This window comes from Myotis davidii, unplaced genomic scaffold (assembly GCF_000327345.1).
Source record: "Myotis davidii unplaced genomic scaffold, ASM32734v1 scaffold168, whole genome shotgun sequence".
NCBI classification, from domain to species: Eukaryota; Metazoa; Chordata; class Mammalia; order Chiroptera; family Vespertilionidae; genus Myotis; species Myotis davidii.
The window spans coordinates 9,017,626-9,041,045 of NW_006383016.1; the positions used below are offsets into that span (position 1 = coordinate 9,017,626).

The following is a 23,420-nucleotide window of genomic DNA, read 5'->3' on the forward strand; positions in this document are numbered from 1 at the left end:
CTAATCAACTCTCTCTGCCAAGTGATCTATTCTAGGTAGGCCCCATAGAGCAAAGAGCTATTGACTAATGTCATGGGGGCAGTTGGTAAAGAGACAGATACAAGACTAGGTAAAAATCTCTCAGAAAACCACCATTTAATTCCATTTCCTGGACCATCTCCAACACATGAAACTGTTCTCTTTGAAATGTTTCTTCTATTAGTGATTTTTCAACCAAGGGCATCTCCCCTCCCCTGCCACCTCTCTCTCTCTCTCTCTCTCTCTCTCTCACACACACACACACACACACACACACACACACTAAAATCTAGGTGTGTGTAGGGTTGTGTTCCTTCTGAAAGTTCTAGAGGAGACTTGGTGCCTGTGTCTTCCAGCTTCTAGAACAAGCATGTCAAACTCAAAGGCTAACACGGGCCAAATAAAGAGGCATGTGGCCTTTGGGCTGTGAGTTTGACATGCTTGTTCTAGAGCAGTGATGGCGAACCTATGACACACGTGTCAGAGGTGACAGGCAAACTCATTTTTTTGGTTGATTTTTCTTTGTTAAATGACATTTAAATATATAAAATAAATATCAAAAGTGTAAGTCTTTGTTTTACTATGGTTGCAAATATCAAAAAATTTCTATATGTGACACAGCACCAGAGTTAAGTTAGGGTTTTTCAAAATGCTGACACGCCGAGCTCAAAAGGTTCGCCATCACTGTTCTAGAGGCTGCCTGCATTCTTGGACCTGTGGCCCTCCATCTTCAAAGCCAGCAACGGGGCATATTCAAATCAATCAAGTGGGTGTGGGTGTGTGCGTGCATGTATGTGGTGTGGTGTGTAGTGTGTGTGTGTGTGTGTGTGTGTGGTGTGGTGTGGTGTGGTGTGGTGTGTAGTGTGGGCTCTCTACTTCTCCAAAGCCAGCAGCAAGGCTTATTCAAATCAATCAAGTGGTGTGTGTGTGGTATGTGACCTCTACTTCTATTTTCACATACCCTTCTCTGACCCTCTTGTCTTTCCCCTACAAGGACTCTTGTGGTTCCACTGGGTCTGCTGACATAATCAAGGGTAACTTTCCAGAGTAAGATTAGGGTTCTCTCGCTAATAATAATAATATTGGTGTTGGCAATATTCTGTGATAAGGCTCATTATTTCACTTTTGTCACTCTTTCTAGCAAGACTGCTGATCAGAAAGTGGCCAGCGTGATGGATTAGAGTGGCTGTTACCAATAAGGGAGTGGGCAGCTCCAGAATAGGAGAACTATGGTTGACATCCTGATTCTCAGGTCTAGGCCAGTGGTCGGCAAACTGCGGCTCGCGAGCCACATGCGGCTCTTTGGCCCCTTGAGTGTGGCCACGAAGTTCCAGTCATACTGTACCTGTGCACCCGCACGTGGTATTTTGTGGAAGAGCCACACTCAAGGGGCTGCAGTTTGCGGACCACTGGTCTAGGCCAGAGATGGCGAACCTTTTGAGCTTGGCGTGTCAGCATTTTGAAAAACCCTAACTTAACTCTGGTACCGTGTCACATATAGAAATTTTTTTATATTTGCAACCATAGTAAAACAAACACTTATATTTTTGATATTTATTTTATATATTTAAATGCCATTTAACAAAGAAAAATCCACCAAAAAAATGAGTTTGTGTGTCACCTCTGACACACGTGTCATAGGTTCACCATCACTGGTCCAGGCTAATGGACAGTGTGTACTCAGGGCCTGGAGATCACCATGGAGTGAAGAGTTAGTTGAACAAAGAAGAAAGGATTGGGAAAGGAGAAAGAAGAGGCTGTGATTAGAAGAGGAAATTTCAGGCTGATGTAAGGCAGTTACCAATGCTCGCAGTCTGAGGTGTGGCTGTCCTTAACTGGCATGGAAAATAGGTTATTATGGTTGATGTATAGGAGCTATGGAAACAAGGTAATTGAACAGGATGATGTCAGGAGATCACGGTGGAAAGGACCATTGAATTGGAGAGGAAAAACCAAGATACTCATCAAATCAGTAAACAGAGGAGGAGGATTGGTGTCAGTGCACAGGTTTACCTCCACCTGAAAAGGCTGTTTAGCTATCAAGGAAATAGTAATGGCAGATATTTATTGTATACAATAGTCAACAAACTATTTTTTATCATCTATTGATGGACATCTAAGTAGTTTCTATGTCTTGCTATTACCAGTAGTGTTGCAATGAACATAGGAGTGCATTTATCTTTTCAAATTAGTGGTTTTTTTCTTTGAATAAATACCCAGAAGTGGAATTGCTGGATCATATGTAAATTCTATTTTTAATTTTTTTTGAGAAATCTCCATGCCTTTTTCCAGAGTGGTTGCACTAATTTACAATCTCATCAATAGTGTACAAGGATTCCCTTTTCTCTACATCCTTGCTAAACCTTGTTTGCTGATTTATTGATGATGGCCATTCTGTTAGGTGTGCGATTATCTCTTCGTGATTTTAATTTGCATTTCCCCGACGACTAGTGATGTTGAGCATCTTTTCATATGTCTATTGGCCATCTGTCCTCTTGGGAGAAACGTCTCTTCAAGGTTCTCTGCCTATTTTTCAGTTGGAATTCTTTTGTTTAGTTGTTTGAGTTATTTTGGAAGTTAACCCCTATTGACAACATCATTTGTGAGTATCTTCTCCCATTTAGCATGTTGTCTTTTCATTTTGTTGATGGTTTCCTTCTCTGTGAAAAAACTTAAGTCCCATTTTTTTATTTTGTTTCTTTCCTTTGCAGAGATATAGCCAAAAAGATACTGCTAAGAGCAATGTCAAAGAGTTTACCGCCTACATTTCCTTCTAGGAGTCTTATAGTTTCAGGTCTAACATTTAAGTCTTTAATCCATTTTGTGTTTATTTTTGTATATAGTGTGAGAAAGTGATCCAATTTCATTTTTTTTTGCATGTATCTGTACAGTTTTTCCAATAATACTTAGTGAAATAATTCTAACTCCATTGTTATCCTTGCCTCCTTTGTCATAGATTGACCATAAAAGCAGGGATTTATCTCTGGGTTGTGTCTTTGATACCATTGATCCATACATCTATAGTTATGCCAGAACAATACTGTTTTAATTATGGTAGCTCTGTAGTATAGTTTGTCATCAGGAAGCATAATATCTCCCACTTTGTTCTTCTTTCTCAAGATTGCTTTCACTATTTGGGATCTTCTGTGGTTCCATATAAATTTTAGAATTATTCTAATTCCGAGAATGCCACTATTTTAATAAGCATTGCATTGAATCTGTATATTATTTTAGATAGTAAGGACATTTTAACAATATTAATCTTTCCAATCCATGTGCAAAGTATATAAAATTACTTTAAATACACTATTTTAAAATAATTTTAGAGTTACATAAAAAGTTGTCAGGATATAGAGAACTTATTTCCTTCATCCAGGTTCTTGTAACTTAACATCTTACATAACCATGTTATAATGGTCAAAACTAGGAAATTAACATTGGTGCAATAGTGTTAATAAAATTAGACTTCATTCAGGTTCCTGCAGAACCCTAATGTCATTTAAAGGGTGCAATCCAGAATGCTGTGTTGTATTTAGTCATCATGTTCCTTGGTCTCCTCTGATCTGTGACGTCTTGGTCTCTTCTTGTTTTTCACCCGTTGATACTTGAAAGACTACTCTCAGGAATTTTGTGGAATGTCCCTCAATTTGGGTTTGTCTGATGTTTTCTCCCTAATATGCTATGACAAGCACACTTAAGCTGTGTATTCTCAAAAACACAAACCATTTTCTCTGGGCTTGTGTTTTTGAGAATACACAGAGAGCTTAAGTGTGCTTGTCATAGCATATTAGGGAGGCAAATTGTTCCAGTTTTGGTCATTGGGCAAAAAGTGGTTTTACATACATTACTTATTGATGACTCCAACCATCCAATGAGGCAGGTATTACCATTATCTTCCTTCTGTATAAAGGAAACTCAAGCTCAGAGAGAGTAAGAAACCTTTCCAATCATTCATATCCTATGTGTGCAGCCAACCGTCTGACTCCAGAGTCTGTGTGCTTGGCTTTGCTACGCTCTCAAAGGAAAAGAATGCTCCATAAACATCGGAGATAAGGTTTCTTTTTATCTTGTGTTTTTTAAAAATATATATTTTATTGGTTTTTTACAGAGAGGAAGGGGAAGGGATAGAGAGTTAGAAATGTTGATGAGAGAGAAACATCAACCAGCTGCCTCCTGCACACACCCTACAGGGAATGTGCCCGCAACCAAGGTACACGCCCTTGACTGGAATCGAACCTGAGACCCTGCAGTCCGCAGGCCAACACTCTATCCACTGAGCCAAACCAGTTAGGGCTATCTTGTGTTTCCTTAAAGAGGTAAAAGTTAGCAGTTGCAGAGGGATGAGTTCCAAAGGGACAGTATGTGGAGGTAGAGAAAGAACCACAAATGGTCATAATCAAGCCTGTTGCTAGGTGGGAGTGGTGGGGAGAATAACAAAGAAAAGTGGAAGGTGAAGGGCAACTAATATGGAAGCAAAAAGGGGGAAAAATGTTCATTGAGGTGCATCTTGGTTGCAGGGCCATTGAGAATTAGCCTATGGTAAGAAGGGAGTTAGTAAGCTTCAACAAAACAATACATAGAAGGGTAGAAAACAAAACCAGCTTTCAGATCAAAAATTGTTTTAGAGACAGGAGGTAAAGAAGTAATTTAATAAGAAAAGGAATGCAGGAGGGACGAGTTTTTTTCCCCCAGGGTTCTTGAGAAGAAGAGAAAGCTCTGGACTAGGGAAATGTAAATGCTAAATGCATGAAAACTGCAAAGGAAGGGTGTGAACCTTGGAGTTAGGGGAACCTGCCTCCCTATTGGAGGTGAGCCTAACAGACCAAGGATAGTGGTATTGTTGAGGTGAAGGTACAGACACACCTAGGATGTTATGGATTTTTATTTGCTGGTCTTCAGTAGTAAAACTGGAGACAAGGTCACCGGCACACATTGGAGAAAACTTAAGAGAGGTGTTACCTCGTCTTAGAGGTAGCTAACATCCCTGGCCAGTGCTGGGCAGGCTGGTGAAAACAGGGCAAGCTAACATCATGAAAAAGACTCAGTATTGGTTTTTCTAAAATGTTCGAAATTAAATGTGATGCTAACTTGCTATTAGGTCGTTGAGAAAAATATCTAATTATTGTAAAGGATCAGCCTAAAACAACAAAATATAATTACTGCTAGAATAAAATACTGTTTTTCTCGGGAATTTTTCTTAAGACAATTTTTAATTACAGAATTCTTGGTGTTTAGCAGTTATAAATTTAACACCAAAGGCTTAGTGTTCCATTTGTATGTGAGAGTGTGTAGGTTGTGGACAGTATATTCTGATCTGAGCACTAAATATGACATGGGTTAGGGTTAGAATCATTCACTTCAGAAGCATTTTAAATCTGTAATGTTCCTGAAAGGGTTTTTTATATATCCAGGGGCAGAACTTTGTAAGTAATTTATTAATTACCGACAACATATCCTTCAACATTAGAGACTGCCTTTAACATAGTTATAATACTATACAATAAATACTAACATCCTTTATATGAACCAGAATTTACATTAAACAATATCAATATTTGGTGATTATTTATTACCACATATCATTACATGCAATTTTATTTAATAGTAAGGATATTATAAATCATATATTTTTTAAAAAAATGTATGCATGGCATATGTAAAGCAGTAATATTTAGAAGGAAAGACAAAACCCTTAAAGCATTTACCTACAAGTTAGTAATACTGAAAAACACTACGTCTGTGCATAGTAATGATTGAAAGCTCCATAATACAGCAGAACACTGGTACATGTTAAGTGAGAACCACTTGTACCGGAAAAGTTCAAATCAGACGCATCCAGGTTCTTAGAAGTGCATACCATCTAAAAAGAAACCCCTCAACACAGAGTTTTCTCTTCGTTTTGGCAACTCAGCAATGCAGACAAAGATGTATTTGGTTTGGTTTATTGTGATTTTGTTCTTAGATAAGCTTTAGTTATGGAGATAAAAATATACAATATTACTTTAAAATTTTTAATTTTATAAGTGTATAATTGCTTGCCACCATATTCACAATTTTAAAAGCCTATCTTCCACTAAACAGGACATCCAGTGACATGAAGGAAGACTAACAAAAATGCTGTAAGACTTTCAATGAAAAGTTTAAATGTAAAAATGGATTATTAATCTAGACCCTCTGGTCTAATGACTAAATCTTTAATGACACCTCATGCTGGAAACAAAATATGAAATGTTTTAGGCAAATTTGTTGTTTTCAATACTTACACTGATTCTACAGATTCAAAACTTTGACTGAAAATGCATAGAACTGACATACATATTGTCTGAAGCAACTTTTATGTACATTAACTTACAAAAAAAAAAAAGGAAGAAAAATGTATGTTAATCCTACATCTCAGCTTAGGATTCCATCATGTTTTTATATAATAAATTCAAGATCTGTCTTACACCCTTGACATCACAGTTGAATAAAAGAATGTCAGATGGTGGCACTTCTTTTAAATCACCTGAGGACAGTAGTTAGTAGGGTGATTAATTTGCCTTACTGATAATAAAGATCACTCTACCATAGAAATAACCTAATGTTTGAAATTAATAAAATTGCACAATTATTTTTTTAATACCAACTTAAATGGGTTGCATTCACTATTTGATAAAATATGTAAAACTCAACTTATTTATGTGCATATAAAATATTTTTACATGAAAAATTCAAAATATTTTACAAATAATTTTGTTCACTATAAAGCATACAATGCACCATTCATTTCATTCATAGCAATACTTTGCACCAAACATTGCTATATTCAATCTTAACAATCCTCAAATATGAGAAAAAAAAGTTTTCACTGTACTAATAAGTGAAATTTATAAAGTCAACATACTATTATCTTAAAAGATTACAGATGTAAAACAGTTTGTGAAAAATGTACATACACTGAAATGGGTGCTTTGCTGTAATTTACTCAATGGCCCAGAAACCAAGCTCCTGCTCTTCATTGTAGGTTGAGAAACGTGGTCACTTTAGCAGATTTTCATGCCGCACCATTCAACTACCAGGGTAGAGACTTTAGCAGAGGTAAAGGGCGGTATATCCTTTTTCTGAAAACACTGTTGACATTTTAGTGCTGCTATTAATAGTTACATAATAATTAAAAAATAACCTGAAAAGACATTTTACTTAAAATTTTTTCAGTGTAAGGCACAGAGCAACATTTACAGTCTAAGCACTAGATTATATAATAAATAATTATCTTTTTAATCATTATTTGTTCTTTACCTGAAGAAAATGGGTAAGTAGTGCAGTTAAAACATGCCTGGATTAAAAAAATGATTTTGAATTTAAGAAATGCAAATACTATTTGTGTAAAATGTTATTAATTTTTTAAAAAAGCATTATTTTATATAAAATATACATCCTACAGTGTTATAGGTAGAAAAAAAAAACTTTGAGGCACTTACATTAACAATGAAGAAGCACCAAACCACTTATTTTATGTATTTTAACATGAGATAAATGCAGAACCTAAAAATATGAGAAATAGTATACTTCTGGTAACTTTGGGTTCATCAGTTGAAAACTCAAAAGCATTTTCTTTTTATCCTGACAGAAGTAATTCCAATAGAGAAAACTTTCTTATTTAAGAGTCTTAAAGTTCCCGTGAATACTTTTGCACAATTTGTGGTGCTCAGAATGTGAAATGTAGATGGTATCTCACCAGCCTGTGGCACATACTTTCAATTTGAATGATTACAGTCTATGTAATTTTGATGTTTTTAATTCCTCTTTGAAAAACATTAAAATGTGGTTTGGTAATAACAATGGGAACAACATACATCAATGCCTCCATGTGAACTTGCTGATGTCCAACATTGACAGTTTAGTAACTATAATCTTCCACCTTTTAAACCAAAACCAAGGTAAAAATTGGGTTTGGAATTACAGGAATCTACCTGATGTCAAATCAGGGAAAGGTCCGGTTTCTGATGGATGGTGAAGGGACTGAAGATGTGTGGTAGTCTGAGAGTTATTTATAGTATTTAACTCAGCTGGATAGATTTCATTTAAAACTCCATTTGGAAACTGAAAACAGAAATAGCAATTTATTAGAATAGATCTTTAAAGTATCTTTAATCATTAAATAAAGTTAAAATGTATTTTTAAAATCTTCACCCAACATGATGTTAAACTTCAAATTACTGTATTATTGCTAAATTTTAATTCATTCAATGAAAACATACTGAGCACATATATTAGCACATTTATAACCTTTTGGTTTCTCTAATAGATGAATAGTGTAACTGTGTCACTTCAGATTTGGCATTCCATATATCAGGAGAGCATCTGATCAGGTGTTGCCTTCAGTTTGGATAGAAACTTATGAGTCAAAAAGTAACAGTAATAAGTAATGTGGGGTGAGGTGAAAGTAGGTATACAATTTGTGAGTACGTGAAACACAGAGTTTATTCTTGTATTATTTTCCATCTGAACAACTATAAACCTACTTTTGCCCTACAATGTATAGTCTCTGTAATAAGTTTACTTTGACCAGATTTCATCTCAAATTCTGGGGACCAGGGAATTTATTGAGATTACTACACTGGAACTGCAGATGACCTAAGTATTTCCTACTATTCATAAAATACTATACCATGGGTATGATATCCTAAACCAATTTCTTATTTGTACTATACTTTTATAATTAATAACCTGATTCTGTAATTAGGACCACTATGATTACTGTCCTAATTTCAGAATCAAGTTATTAAAATGCTTTCTTGCCTTCTTATAATGAAATTGGTCTGGTTTTTATAACTGCTACTGAGAAAGGGGGAAGATGGACACAGAGATAGTTCTGTAGTGTTTTATAGATCACAGAGTCTTTAGACTAAATAATTAGTGAGAATTATAGAAACTTTCAGATTAAAACCAAACCCATAATTCCTTCAAATAAAATTTACCTTTAACACTAGGCTTCAGTAATCAAAATTTTGATTACTTCAAAGATCCTTCAAAACATATTAAATATCACATAATCTAAACCTTCAATGATGGCAACTCTGTCAAGTCTTCAAATGGAAGGTATACTATTTGCCCAAATTACTCTCATCAGTCTAACATGTGCCAGCAATTCTCTTTAAATGTGTTATCTAGAGCAGTGCTGTTCAAAGGAAATGTGAGCCACATTAAAAAGTGAAATTTTAATATATTTTCCTTAACCTAATATAGCCGAAATTCATCATTTCAATATCCTTTTTTCAAATTAAATCTCCAAAATTGGAAAATATTTTTAGTACCTCTTGTCTGGGACTAGCCACATACAGAGTGGCTACCCTGCAGAGAGGGGGAGAGATATAGGTCTACAGAATTCGTATTATTCATTAAGAAGTAGTGAAGGGATCACTGTAGAGAACTCATGAGCTGATGCAAGCCCTGTTCAAAATGTAACATTACACAAGTAAGTTCTCTATCACTTACTCAAGAGTATATGAGTTAAGGTACCGACTCATGATTAACTTCACAGCAATGTTGTGAAATAGACTATAACTAAAGGATGTTAGGAATGAGACTAAGAAAAACCTTCACTGCCCTTTTCTATTACATAACAATGAACTTAATTATAGTCAGGATTTTCTTTAAAACTAAACTTTTAAATACATTTTTAAATGAACTATTTTATAATGGAAAAGCATAAATGCAAACATACTTTATTCCTGGGCGGCCAGAGAGAGCAGATACAATCAGGTTAATTTTTTTTTTTGAAGTGATTGTTTTTTAGTGTGCTTGCTGCTAGAAGGGTTTTGATGATACATTTAAACAGTAAAAATACAACATCAACCTCAAGTCCTGTGGTAGAAAGCTAGCTATATTACCCCTTTAAGAACATCAGAAAAAACACACAATTCACCTGATGGGATAAAAGGAGGCTGTGGCAGATAAGACAGAGGGATTGCTAGAGAACCAAGGAGCCTAGGACTAAATTCCAGGGACCTTCAGAGGCAAAGGCATGCGAAGAAGTATCTTTTAACTCAATTTCAACTATATCCAAAACACCGAGAAAATTATTTTTAAAAATCAAGGAAGGAAAACCAAAATCTCTATTCTAAACAATATATTTGTAACTAATTTTACTGGTAACTTAAGGACATATTCAGCCCCTGATTTCTTTCTCCTTTACAACTCAGCTAAATAGGATATACTTGCGTTCATAACATACTGGAAAAGCACTGGCTTATTAAAAAAAAGTAGTCACGGACATAGTTAGAAATGTTCTGATATAAATGCTGTAGATAATAGATTAAATCAGTCCTGACATTAAATAAATCCTTTTAGGGATTCTTCTTACATGATAAATACATCGTTTGAGAACATCCTTACCTTGGTTAAAAATGCCTGCGGGCCTGGCATGGTTGGACTGTACTGTATCTGAGCCGCATTGCTCTGCTGAGGTTCCAGCTGATATGGGTACATGGACACAGCCCCGGCATAACACGTCTGTGGCGTTACTAGGGAGGACTGTAGATTTAGTTTGTGCTTTTGGTTTTCAGGAGCTTGTAAACATGTGACAAAATCTTCTAAGTTAGAAGTAGCAGTAGGGTATGGGGATGGTTCAAAATTCCCGTGGGGAAAGTCTAATTGTGTCCCCTGAGACTGTTGTGGTAACACAGACGAATTACATGGAATAAAGTTCTGTGTATAAGGCATAATATCAATCTCAGATTTGTGGGGAAACTCTTGATTTGTCCCAGGTAAGTCTGAAAAGACATTATACTGTTGTAGACCTTGCTGAGGACAATTAAAAGGCACAGAGTGGTTAGAGCTCCAATTTGCAAACATGCCATTGACTTGCATATTCTTCATTTTCTGGCACAGTTGCTGCTGCTGCTCCATGGCCACCTGCTTTTGATGCTGCTGCTCCAACTGCAGGTGCTCCTGGACCATACAGCTTGAGTTCAGTGCCCTGGACGGTTGCTGCTGGTAACCTGGACATGCCAAGGTAGACTTATTTAAAGAATCTTGGACGAATGTCAGGATTTCATCTGTTAAGTCAATGTCTCTGAAGTCATTCTCACCAGAAAAGTCAGTTCTGAAAAATTCCTCATTTTGCTGCATGTGTTTAATGTCTTCAAAATCAACACCTAGGTGTTTCATAATGCTGTGCAAGTCACTGTTGTTATTGTCCGGGAAGAGCCCTCCATGACCTTCAGGAAGTGTCGGGTTCATTTCCTGAGACTGACCGATTTGCTCATGTTCCAGGATATCACTTCCCACTGGTGCAATACTGTCCTGCCATTTACTGCATTTGTCCATAGATTCGTTTAAAAAAATTCTTTCGAAAGGATCACTATTTGAAGCAGGACAGAGATAAATAGACTCATCTTGTTGCATAATGGCACTAAAGAGAGAACTGGGATGGGGAGAATCCTTACTGAGAGTTGCCTGGGTAGCAGAATCTTTTCCACTAGCAACGTTTTTAGTCCTTACTGGTAAGGTATCCATCATGGGAGGAAAGGGGTCGGTGGTCTCGTACAACACAGCTTCTCCAGTGGCAAACAGAAAAGGCAACTTCATATTTCGTTTTTTTAGATGCTCTGTTCCTTCTTCATCTCTAAAATTACAAAAACAGCAAGGAAAATACATTGTAATTGAGAGTAGGGAAAAACACTTTTTGACATACGTTTTTCTGTGCCATAAAATTATTTTTTGGAAAAATTTAAATGATTTAGAATGTGTCCTAAAAAACAGTATAGTCATTAGAAAAAAAACAGTAGAGTCATTAGAACAAAGATCCCAATATAAACACAAACTGCAAGAATTTGGGAATATGAGTGGGGGAGACATCTCTAGTCAGAAGCTATAAAGGAAAAGATTAGCATAACTTCAATATGAAAATTGTGTGTGTATACATCATTTAAAACATCAAAACAAGGAATAGTATTAATAAGATGTACAAGATCCAATGAGATAAAGACATAGGTAAATATTACATAACCATGTTCTCTTAAGTATATGTATGTACATTCACCGTGTTCATGAGCTGGAATATTAAGTATTATAAAAATGTTAATTATCTCAAAATGAGCTATAGTTTCAGTGTAATCCCAAATACAGCTGTTTAGGATTACACTGTAATCCCTTTAGATTTTCTGGTGGGAACTGACAATTATTTCTAAAATGTATATGAAAATATAAAGTGGTCAAGAAGAGCCAAGGCAGTCTTGAAGGAGAACAAAAATCCTAAACAAGCAAAATGGAAGGCATACACTTAGATATCAAAAGTGCTGTGATTGCAAAAGTAAACAACCACAAACACATCATCTGATCAAAATGCAGTGCAGTAGAGGAAAGATGGCATTTTCAATAAATGTTACTGATCAGCTGGACATGTATATCCAGCTTTTAAATAGTAGACAAGCTTTCATTTTAATTCAAAAATGCACCCTAATCCATTAATATACTCACCAGGGATGACTTGGGAGGTTTATGATTCCCCCTGCAAAAATTACCTACTACAACCTAAAATATAAACATAAAGCTTTGTGGCACTGTAAATTATGGCTGGAGGCACTGCTTCATAAATATTGTGGGGCTTTAATAGATGTAAAAAGGAAAAAAATGACCTTGATTTCTTATCTCAAGCCACCTAACAAAATCACTTCTGTAGAGAAAATTTACAGTGCACATACTTGACAAAATACTCATTTCCAGAAAATGTAAGAAACTTCAAAATCAATGCTTGCTTAGAAAACTTATGTTAAGCAAAGCAATGATATATTTACTTTACAGACGGCACTAGATTTTCATCTTTCCTGCATATACCCAGCATAAAACCCTGAAGTTTTCTTTATTCTCCTCCATAGATCTACATATTTAGTTGTTCAGTAAAGTTTGTCAATTCTACTTTAACGTTCTTTACCTATGCCTTCTCCTTTCTAAACATATTATTCTAACTTTTTACTTTTTATTTACGTTTAGAATTTAAGTTTTTAAGCAGGACTGTTTAAAGTGTTAACAACAACAACAGCAAGCATTCTGTCTTTGTGCTTACGTTAGAGGCCTCTGAGTTGCAATGATGTAATCTGGTCTTCCATTTTTATAAACCAAGCGGGCGTTAGACTGGATCCAGGTCCATCGGTTGCCTTTGGTAAGAAGCCTGAACACTATCATGCCACTCTCTCCTGTCTTAATCACTAAAATAAAAATTAAAAAATTATCAAACCCAAATTTGACATATTTGTCACCAAAGATAAGCTACTATATATTCCTGTGGCAGCTGCAGAGCAGTTAATGATAAAGGTATGATATTGAGTAGACAATTATTCAAACAGTTTCCTGAAACATGCACTAGGGTATATGCCCTTTTTTGAACATGCTCACAAGGAACTGCAACTTACTCCGCATATGGTACTCAGCACAGTAGAGCATATCAGCAGCATGAAGAAACTGATAACCTGATCCTTTCATGCACAGCTCTGCTTCAGTATAGCCCAAAACAAGTTTTCCTCTGTTAAAAAGATAAAGGAATAAAGTTGAAATGATGTTGTTACTTCATTCATGTTAAATGGTATCAGCTATATGCTATTTGCTGCAATAGGTTTGACTTGACCCTCAGAATTTTACATTAGCAGGTGGAAATCTATGTAACTGCTCTCTTTTGCTTATGGCTGCAAATTTCAGTTTTAGACCATTTTCTTCTCCTGAATAAAGACCATAAAAAAGTTAAAGATAAATCTAACAGAGGAGATTATATAGGAAAACAAAACCTTTAGTAAATATCTAGAATGTTTGTACTCCGTTTTTAAGGGGCAGGGTTGTTCAAACATCTCTCTATTTCCATACTTGAAAAGAGAAAGGCAATGACATGGAGTATGATATTAGGCATTCATATATCAAAACATAATTCTCTGGAAGTTACTAAACTTCCAGGGCTAAAATTCAAATAAAGTTTGTACAATTTAAAATGTCAAACAGCCGAAACCGGTTTGGCTCAGTGGATAGAGCGTCGGCCGGCAGACTGAAGGGTCCCAGGTTCGATTCCGGTCGGGGGCGTGTACCTGGGTTGCGGGCACATCCCCAGTGGGAGATGTGCAGGAGGCAGCTGAGCGATGTTTCTCTCTCATCCATGTTTCTAACTCTCTATCTCTCTCCCTTCCTCTCTGTAGAAAATCAATAAAATATATTTTAAAAAATAAAAATAAAATGTAAAACAAACTAACAATCATCATCGTTATGACATAGAAATTGGGGCAAGTGGTATAAAAAAATTATAGAGTAAGATGATTTGATGAACCTGAAATTATTTTAAAAGGAAGTTGATACTGAAAAAGTATGAAATAACAGCTACTATAACAATGTACAATATTATAATCTGCACTATATGTTTTACATTCCATAAGAGACTTGCTGCATTGTACAATATATACATCTAATAAAAACAAAACTGAAAAAGTTTTACTTACTTGGCATCACAACCAGTAGGGGTAAAGTCTAGTTTGTGTTTTGTTCTGAAGATGAAGTTTTTGGTTCTGATTTCAAGTATGGAGGGCGGCTGAAGTGGAGTAGCTATGGCAAACAAGGCTAACTGAGGGGGAAGCACTGAACCATCTTTCCCTTTCTTGTTCTGGCCGTGCAGGTACTTTAACCTCCCTTGGAAATTCATTGCCTTGAAAACACAAAAGATAGTTCATTAAAATTAACAGTTTAAAATCATTCCTTTTGAAAAGCCTCAGTCCTGGCCACATCTAAGGTTCCTGAAGCTGACAACTGCTACATTCTTTCATTCCTTTCTCCACAGGAAAACCATCCCAAAGTAGTATGAGGACTGTTCTGAAGGGACAGAGAGATGAAGCACTCCTGGCTTTTTAATGGTCACAACAAGAACACCGGTATCATTTTCTAAGTGTGCAAGTGTCCCATCACTGACACCCAGCACAGCTCCTTGTACACTGTGCACTCAATATATATTACCTGACTGAATAAATGGTGATCAAGTACATGCTAATTTTCAAACACACATGAACTATATTCCACAGCTCACAGCATATTTCATAGCACATGGGAATCTTTCATATAAAGATAAAATAGTTTTATTAAAATGACTCCTGAAATCACAAAGAATGCAGAGTTCTATCAGAGTAAAGATAGAGAATAATTGTAGAAGACAGAAGAAACAAAGGCAATTGAAGCAGGAGCATGATCAATTTAGTTGTTTAAAACAGTAATAACCAGGCCAAGGAATAATTCTAATATCAGTATGACAACAGCACAAGACCCAATTACACTCATACCCCATCTCAGAAAATACATACTAATTGATCATCACTACTACGAAAACTATCCCAAAACAATTCTAACTCTGGGTCAGCAACATTATGACATAAACACAAAAATCACTGTTTGCTAATGTTTAAGATTTGATTGTTTCAAATTCCTGATATTTCACAAAAGTAATATACACTATACCTGTAGTCTCTTTCTCCTGTGCTGGTGGGGTGTACTGTATGTTCTGGGGGGTACACTTTGGGATAGCTATGCTGCCCTTTATTTTCTAAATAAAAAACAGGGCAAGTTTTGACACAGATTTGCATGCCTCTTTCAGGTGTCATAGGCAGCCGAGGAAGCCAAATTATTGCAATTTGATGAAGAGCTCTAAGATGAATGGAACTAGGCCTTCTAACAAAGGGTTCGATGATCCTCTCCACTGAGGCTACAGCATAATATGTATCTTTGGTAAAGGCTCTGAAAAGTCCTGCAGTAAGAAAACCCATTTAAAATTTAAGAACTGTCTCCCAAACATATTTGGGCACTTTCTCTTCTGGAGTGTCTCAGTATCCTGCCCAAACTGCTCTGTAATTATCCTACCCAGGTATTCAGACCACACAACAGCATCTCATACCACACGATGATTCTGCAATCATGAATGTACAACCATTTTTCTACGTGGCAGTTATCTTAGGCATGTGGAAAAGGCCAGGGTAATTTCTCTGTCTAGAAGGCATTATATCCAAAGAGAGTAAGCATTCTGCTATTAAAGAAGAGCTACATAGTTCTTCATCATATACCTAAAAAGTCCTAAAAGAAGGCAAAAGACAAGCCTCTAGGTTATTTCCCTTAATCTGTGTGGTTTTGGAGTTATAGAAAAAGATTCAAAAATCACACATGATATTTTAAAAGTGATTTTTCTTAATTACTTGATGAAATAGATTTTTAAAGCCAAACTCAAATATAACCAAAGAATATCTGTTTCATTTAAACGATTTTATTTATATAACTTAGTAGTAAATGACAGGGCCATAAGATTTTGCACCTTACCAGAAAACCAGACGAATTATCCAGCAGACACCGCAGTCGGCATATGAAGCACCTCTCCATAAATGAAGAGTTTTCTGGAGGAAGCTGGTCTGGGTCATAGTAGACCGCTGGCTGGAGGAGGCCATTTGCCTCTGGAGAAATAACAGCAACACAAATTTATTTTCCACTTTGCTGTAAAATTAAGTGTTTACTTGAAATTTATGTTAATTTCTAAATTGGAGTCTACAAGAAGATAATCATTTTCAGAAAAGGAGCTAATGAAAAGAAACTAAAATTTACTGAATATCACTTTTATCTCACAGAACTTTACTCAGTTTTTTAAAATTTCTACTGACCAATTACTGCTCACAGTTTCCCCACTTTCAATGCCACTTTATTTTCTTTTTTAACACTTCCACAAACTTCTGGAAACACTGCTTGCATTGAGAAAAGGTTTTTTTGTGTGTTTTTTTTAATACTTGGATATGCTAGTTTGCTTTTTTCTTAATTGTGTGCCTTTTAAAACACAGAACATTTTACACACACTCCAGAATTGAGCTTGTACATTCCTTCCCATCTTTCACAAGAGTATGAGTAATTTTATAAAATGCATTTCTGAGTATAGCATTTCCCACTTGATAGTCATCAATGGCTGTCATAATATTCCTTAGATATATTCATTTTTATTAATAGCAAATAAAAATCATTACAAATAAACAAAATAATAAAATCACTTTTTTTTTATAGAAAAAGAACATTCCTTAGCTCACCAGCCTCTCTGTGAACTACAGGTACAGACACATGGCTTTCCGCTACTTTCCTACCCTCACCAAGGAGTTCTTTGCCCCTTAGGTTCTCTGCCTCTTTTCATAGCATTATATTAAAAACACCAAAGCTACCTTTTTAAAATTTTACTTATGTATTTTAGAGAGAGAGGGAGAGGGAGGGACATGGATTTGTTGTTCTACTTTTTTATGAATTCCTTGGTTCCTGTATGTGTCCTGACTGGGAATCAAACCCGCAACTCTGGCGTATTGGGATGGCACTCTAACCACTGAGATACCCAGTCAGGGTCCAAAGCTATCTTTTTATAAATATTCTTACCATCAATCCTTTGTCCAGAGTCTGTACATTGCGAGGGGTTCAATGCCCAGTGTAGCTGACGCTGAAATTCAGCTCGGTCTTCAGTATGGATAAGTTCATACACACTCTGATGTATGACATCAGACTAAGGAAAAAAATACAAAGACATAAAATAATAGTACCAATTTAAGAAATAAATATGACATACTAAAGTAATTTCAGAACCTAGCTAGATTAGTGATGAATAAAGCAAATGGCTTGCAATACTCTCCAGTTACCCAAGACAGGAAAAGCTAGAAAGAGACTAGCTCTGCAATTGATAAGCCAGAAGTTATTTGCCACTTCTTCAGTCAAGTCAGTCACTTCTTCATTCCTTAACTACAACATATTACATTCTGCTTATTTTTATCCCCTTTTGATCTTCTAAGTCCTACATTTTTCACAAAACCTTATGGAAATACCCAGTTGTCTCTGACTTCTCTAAGCCAAATAGTACTCATTATGTATTTTCTTCGTTTTCTAACCGTTTTCTATAGACTGAATTACTCTAAGTAGACTCCATAAGAGTAAGGAATATGCCCTTTACCAGGGTAGAATTGTTCTTCCACCACTTGCCTCTCAGCATGTATTCCAGTGATGAGCCCTTAATCCTTAAACCAGTATTTTTCTTTTTTTTAAACTGCAACTCATGGTACTGAATACATTTTCCACCCATCACATATGTACATATAGACACATGGAAGTTTCACAAAACACTTTGTGTGATAACACTGTGTATTCTATTTTATGCCATACTAAGCAACTAAAAAGAATGGTTGATAGTGAATCACTATCAATATCACTGCCCACTAAGGAGTGACAACATGTAGTTCAATGGTGCCTAAGCCACCACCCATGTCAGACACGAACATCTAGGTTAACATATACATATAGGAAAAAAAATAGATTGGGAAATAGCTAATCTCTTTATTTCATGATGGATAGGAATTACAATATCAAATAATTAAGATAACTAAGCAATTAAGTTTCAAACAGGCCTTTCCACAGACATCAGTGTATTTTCTTCATAATTTAAAAAGTCTGAAAGAAATTCTAAGGCTGGGTCAGCAAAATTATCTTCAGGAATATCTTCAGAAATTGTGGTAACAGCTAGTTTCCATTATTTTAGCTCTCTAGAGAAATCTCCCTATGAACTTGACCTTGTAGCATTAAGCTATCTCTGTGACAGCCATTACACAATTGCCAGAGTTATCATCTGAAACACAGATTGGAGTATACACATTTCCTTTAACACAAACCTTTAGTGGCTTCCATTGTGTATAGAGCACAGATTAATCTTCAGTTTATATACTAGTGTGAACAGTGCTTCTCAAACCAGCAGTCAACATCACCTGTGAGCTTGCTAGAAATACAAATGCATGGGTCTCGCCTTCATCTACTGAATCAGAATACTGGGGGGTTTGAGGCCTAAAGACTTTATAAAATGTTATCAAGTTCTTCAGGTGAGTCTTATGCAGGTTAGAATTTAGGAACTATTAATACATAAGTATACTTAGCATTCAACTGTGCTCAAATCACACCTTATATTCTTTTCCCTCAAATATATCAAACACCTTACTCACCAGTCCACTTATTCACTATTCATTCAATAACATAAAATAAACCAGACACATTCACCTCTTTGAAGGGCTTCCAGTTGACAGCTATAGTACTTCTGTCTTTTCCTCCCTGTGTTCCCTCCACAACTGTCAACCCATCTGAATCCTACACTTTCTTTAAGTTAGCTTAAATACCATTACCTTCAGGAAAGCTTCCATAATCCCCATAAATCAGAATTAAAGGTATAAGCCATGGTATTTTGCTTATACCTGTACATATTACCTCCTTCATTTCATAGTTGCCCTATGTCCTCCAGGGGATATCCATACTAATTAGATGGCAAATATCCTCTTGCCTGCCCCATTCAAACCCTATCTGCCCCTTACCTGAATGTTTCTTTTATATAAGAGTTCCTTCTTAAGTGAAAGGAGAAACATAATATCCATAAATTCCATAAACATTTAAGGAAATCATAATGTAGTAAATTATTAATAGTATCAAATATATTAGCTGAAAATATATAATTTTTATCCTATAGCACATTTTATTTGACATTTTATATATAACAATTATCAATTGTGTCCCTAAAGTATAAGATACATAAAAAAAGTACAATTTTTTTTAATGAGCTGAGATAAATATTTACCTGCTGAAATCCCAGATAATCTTGTATAGTAGAAGAAGCATAAAAGACCAAGGCATCTGTAGTGACAACCAACACAAAGCCATTCAGAGCCTACCGAGAAAAAAGTTATAAAATCAGTAATGTGACTAATATTGTCACTCATTAATACTGACTTCAACTAAGGCTGTTACTTTTATTGCTAAAAACTCTTCTCTTTAAAACGGCTAAAATGATTACAAATCACACACACACACACACACACACACACACACTCACAGACATACCACATATCTGGGGAATGGAGCCCTACATGCTGCTGCAGAGCAAATGGAAGTGGAATGCGACGCTGGGTGACTTCTAACTCAAAATGGACTGGAAATAATTAAACAACTCATGAATGGATTCTCCATTTGCAACTGTCATCCTAATTATAAGGAACTATATTTATTAAAATTTACCTGTAATAAGAATTCTCCTTCATGAAAGTTCAGGCCTTCCCCAAATTTTGTTCTACAGTTATCCTGGATTCCATTTCTGTCAGTTGGGGAGGATTTTAATGCAACTATGGAAAAACAATAATACAGTCAGTAGTTTTACAAATAAGTGGTTTCCAAGGGCTCTGAGGGAACACCTCTATACACTAAACCAAACCAAACAAAACACACAAAAAAGGAAATACTGGTGTGTACTGTAATGACAGTAAATAATCCTTTGCCAATGGTTGATTTCCAACTCAGATGACAGAGTCTTCAAAATAATTTTTAATGGATTCCCTATATAATTTTTGGAATATAACTTAGGAGTTTCAAAGAATTGCATGGTGCAGCTATAAATACTCCTCCCATTCCCATATACTTATGAGAATAAGGCTCATCAGAACATAACCTATAAAAATGATTTTAATACCTACAAATAATATTCTAAACATCAACAAACTAGTGGTGGTAAAGAGAAAGAATCAACCATACACCTTATCAAGAAATATATTTCCATTAAGTTTAGAATGTCTTGACTGTTTTGGGGGTAAAAACTGTCAGTACGTTAAACGTTAAATCTATAAATCAACTCCTGAAGAATTATCATATTTATGATGTTGAATCATTCTATCCAAGAACATGTATGTTTTTCCATTGGCTCAAGTCTATATTGTTTATCCCACGAGAGTGTATTAAAGTCATCCACAATAAAGATTCACACATTAATTTTTTGTGTTTAATCCTAAGTATCAGACATTTGTAAGTGCTATCTCCTTCATTACTATCTTCTATCTAATTGTGAATAATACAGGGTGTCCCCCAAAAATGTACACACGCTTTTTTCCAATAGCTCAGTTGATGTTTGTTACTTTTTATATTTAACCCATGGGATTAATAATTACTCAAAGTGTATATACATTTTTGGGGATACCCTATATATATATATGAAAGGAAGGCTGACGGCATGGTGGGATGCTTACTACTAGCAGTGGCATACTGTAATGTTTTTCTCATTTTCCCCCCTCCCATCTCTCTTTCTCATTGTGTGTGTGCACACACATGCATGTGTGTATTTGTAGTCTGGGAGGCAACAGCTGAACAGAAATAATAACACTATTTACCTATTTAGAACTTTTCCAAGCACTCTCAAATATTATCTTATTTAGAAGCATGTGAATGTTGGTGTCTGACATAATTAAGTTCACATCTTAGCTGTGCCACTTAACATGTGAGCTCTTGCAGCCTGTCTCCTAATATGTGAAGTGATAGCTGAAATAAACCAACCAACCATCCTGCAGGATTGCTGTGAAGAATAATGAGCATGTAAGTGAAGTTCCTGGCATATGTTCAATAAATGGAAGCTTTAATGATTAGCTCCATTTCCAGAGCTTATGGATTGACTAGTTACAATGTATAACCATTTAGATACAGCCACAGTATCTTTCCACTTTTCTATTCTCTTTTAACCTGTGATATTTAAATAAGATAAACCATTAAACAAAACTGAATTTGACTTTACTTTCAAGACTTCTGATTTCAATAGACTTATGTGAGAAAGATAATGAGGCTTGGTGAAAAACTAGAGACTTACTATTAACCAGCTTTTCTCTCGGTCTGAGCAAAGCACCCTATATAATAAAAGCGTAATATGCTACGTCCGACTGAGGTCAGACCACTCGACCCATAGCTATGATGTGCAATGACCACTAGGGGGCAGACGCTCCGACAGGCAGGTTAGCTTGCTGCTGGGGTCTGGCCAATCAGGACTGAGTGGCCAATCGGAACTGAGCAAGAGGGCCAAACACGCCCTGGAGCCCTCCTGAGGTCTCTCCGTGGCCAGCTGGCCCCCATCAGGACTGGCCAAGATTGCGCCTAATCGCAGGCCAGGCCGAGGGACCCCACCCATGCACAAATTCATGCACCGGGGCACTAGTCATATAAAATCGTTTCTTGCTTGAAGTATACGTTCTGTTAAATCATCAAGCGCATGTGTCACACTGGAATCTCATGCCAAGTTCTTGCCTTTGCAGAACCTGAAACATAAAAGTTTGGCCTCTGCATATAACAACTGCAAAAGGCCAGAGAACAGATTTCCTTAGGCCAAAAAAATACTTTGAGGTAAATTAATTGATCTAACAGTTAATCAAGACCAAAGGAAATGCTTAATCTCTTCTCGAGGAAAAGACTTTTTCTCTTTTTGTATTCTGTAAGTTTTGTTATTGCTGTTTGCTTTCTCATGGCCAAATTTGCTTAAATGCATTAAAAACCTCATGATGTCAGGGTTAACTCCACTTCCTTTCCAAAATTTCCAGTATGTGGCACAATTTAAGAGTTATACCAAATATTAGTAAGTTTTCTATTAAAATGATATAAAAAATGTACACACAAAACTAAAACTCTTTAGGAAACAATCTTGAAAATTGACACACTTAAACTCTCTAAATTATCTTAGTAGGGATCTTTTAAAATTAATTTTTAATCAACAGAATTGATGTTAGTTCCAACCAGAGTTATTGAGCCACTGGGAAGATGAATAAGAAATGAAAGAAACTATTCATCTCAAAGTAATTTACAATTTGTTTTTGGCCTTGTATTGGGGATATTAGCCAATGTAATTAGACATTAGACTGCCTTTAAGTAGGGAATCTAAGCTATGGAAATAAAGAACTAGAAAAGAATGTCAAAAATATTAAGCACCAAATGAGATTTAATTAAAGTATTACAGGAACTTGAGACAGAAGAGACTTGTTCTAAACAGCAGCGCCTACCATTCTAAATGTTGGCAGGATATTTTAATATGTACTACTACTGCATAAGTAGGAAAAGTGACAAGTACATTTTGGGGAAGGATCACTAGAGGGCACTTGGAAAAACAAACAAATGTTTCTGTTGCTTTCATATTCAAGGTTAATAATCAATAAAGGATTTAAGTAAATATTTTGCAAAGCTGAGTCCAGGAAGGGTGAACTCCCTTTCCATTGTCATTTAAAATGTCATGTTTTAGAAAACTTATTTTATGTCCTGGCCTTTCAACTCCAGCTATGTAATTTATGCCTTCCATGAAGTTTGATCTCTCAGATATCATACCTACTACCTCTCCCTTCTTAAAATTACTAGAAGCTATAGTAATATACTCATTTTCACATCCATTTCATGTCTTGATTAGAAAGCAACAGAAGAGTCAGAAAGTGACCTAGGGGACTGTCATCAGTGCCTCTTCCTAGCATCTGAGTGGCCGTGAGTAATTTCCTCTGTAGTAATATCCCTACTGAGCACACATTGTATGTCAAGTCGTTTGCATGTGTATTATATCTTATTTAATCTTCTTA

At 35.8% G+C, this 23,420-nt stretch overlaps 1 protein-coding gene across 2 annotated transcripts in view; it reads right to left on the reverse strand.

The window, feature by feature from the left end:
- Nucleotides 1-5,566: 5,566 nt before the first annotated feature.
- The window catches only part of AHR (aryl hydrocarbon receptor), a 29,358-nt gene continuing 11,504 nt past the window's right edge, over nucleotides 5,567-23,420 (reverse strand). The window contains exons 2-11 of one of the 2 annotated variants that reach the window (XR_001512379.1): nucleotides 20,074-20,177; nucleotides 19,637-19,726; nucleotides 17,413-17,536; nucleotides 16,330-16,460; nucleotides 14,478-14,680; nucleotides 13,413-13,522; nucleotides 13,067-13,208; nucleotides 10,396-11,626; nucleotides 8,287-8,394; nucleotides 8,009-8,100 (exon numbers count right to left, since the gene is read on the reverse strand). Coding sequence is in view for 1 of the 2 variants with exons in the window: in XM_015558157.1 (XP_015413643.1) it covers nucleotides 7,957-8,100; nucleotides 10,396-11,626; nucleotides 13,067-13,208; nucleotides 13,413-13,522; nucleotides 14,478-14,680; nucleotides 16,330-16,460; nucleotides 17,413-17,536; nucleotides 19,637-19,726; nucleotides 20,074-20,177 (2,279 nt within the window). In the remaining variant the exon portion in view is untranslated. Of the gene's footprint in view, nucleotides 8,101-8,286; nucleotides 8,395-10,395; nucleotides 11,627-13,066; nucleotides 13,209-13,412; nucleotides 13,523-14,477; nucleotides 14,681-16,329; nucleotides 16,461-17,412; nucleotides 17,537-19,636; nucleotides 19,727-20,073; nucleotides 20,178-23,420 lie in introns of both variants that reach the window. The other variant, XM_015558157.1, reaches the window with a different exon arrangement.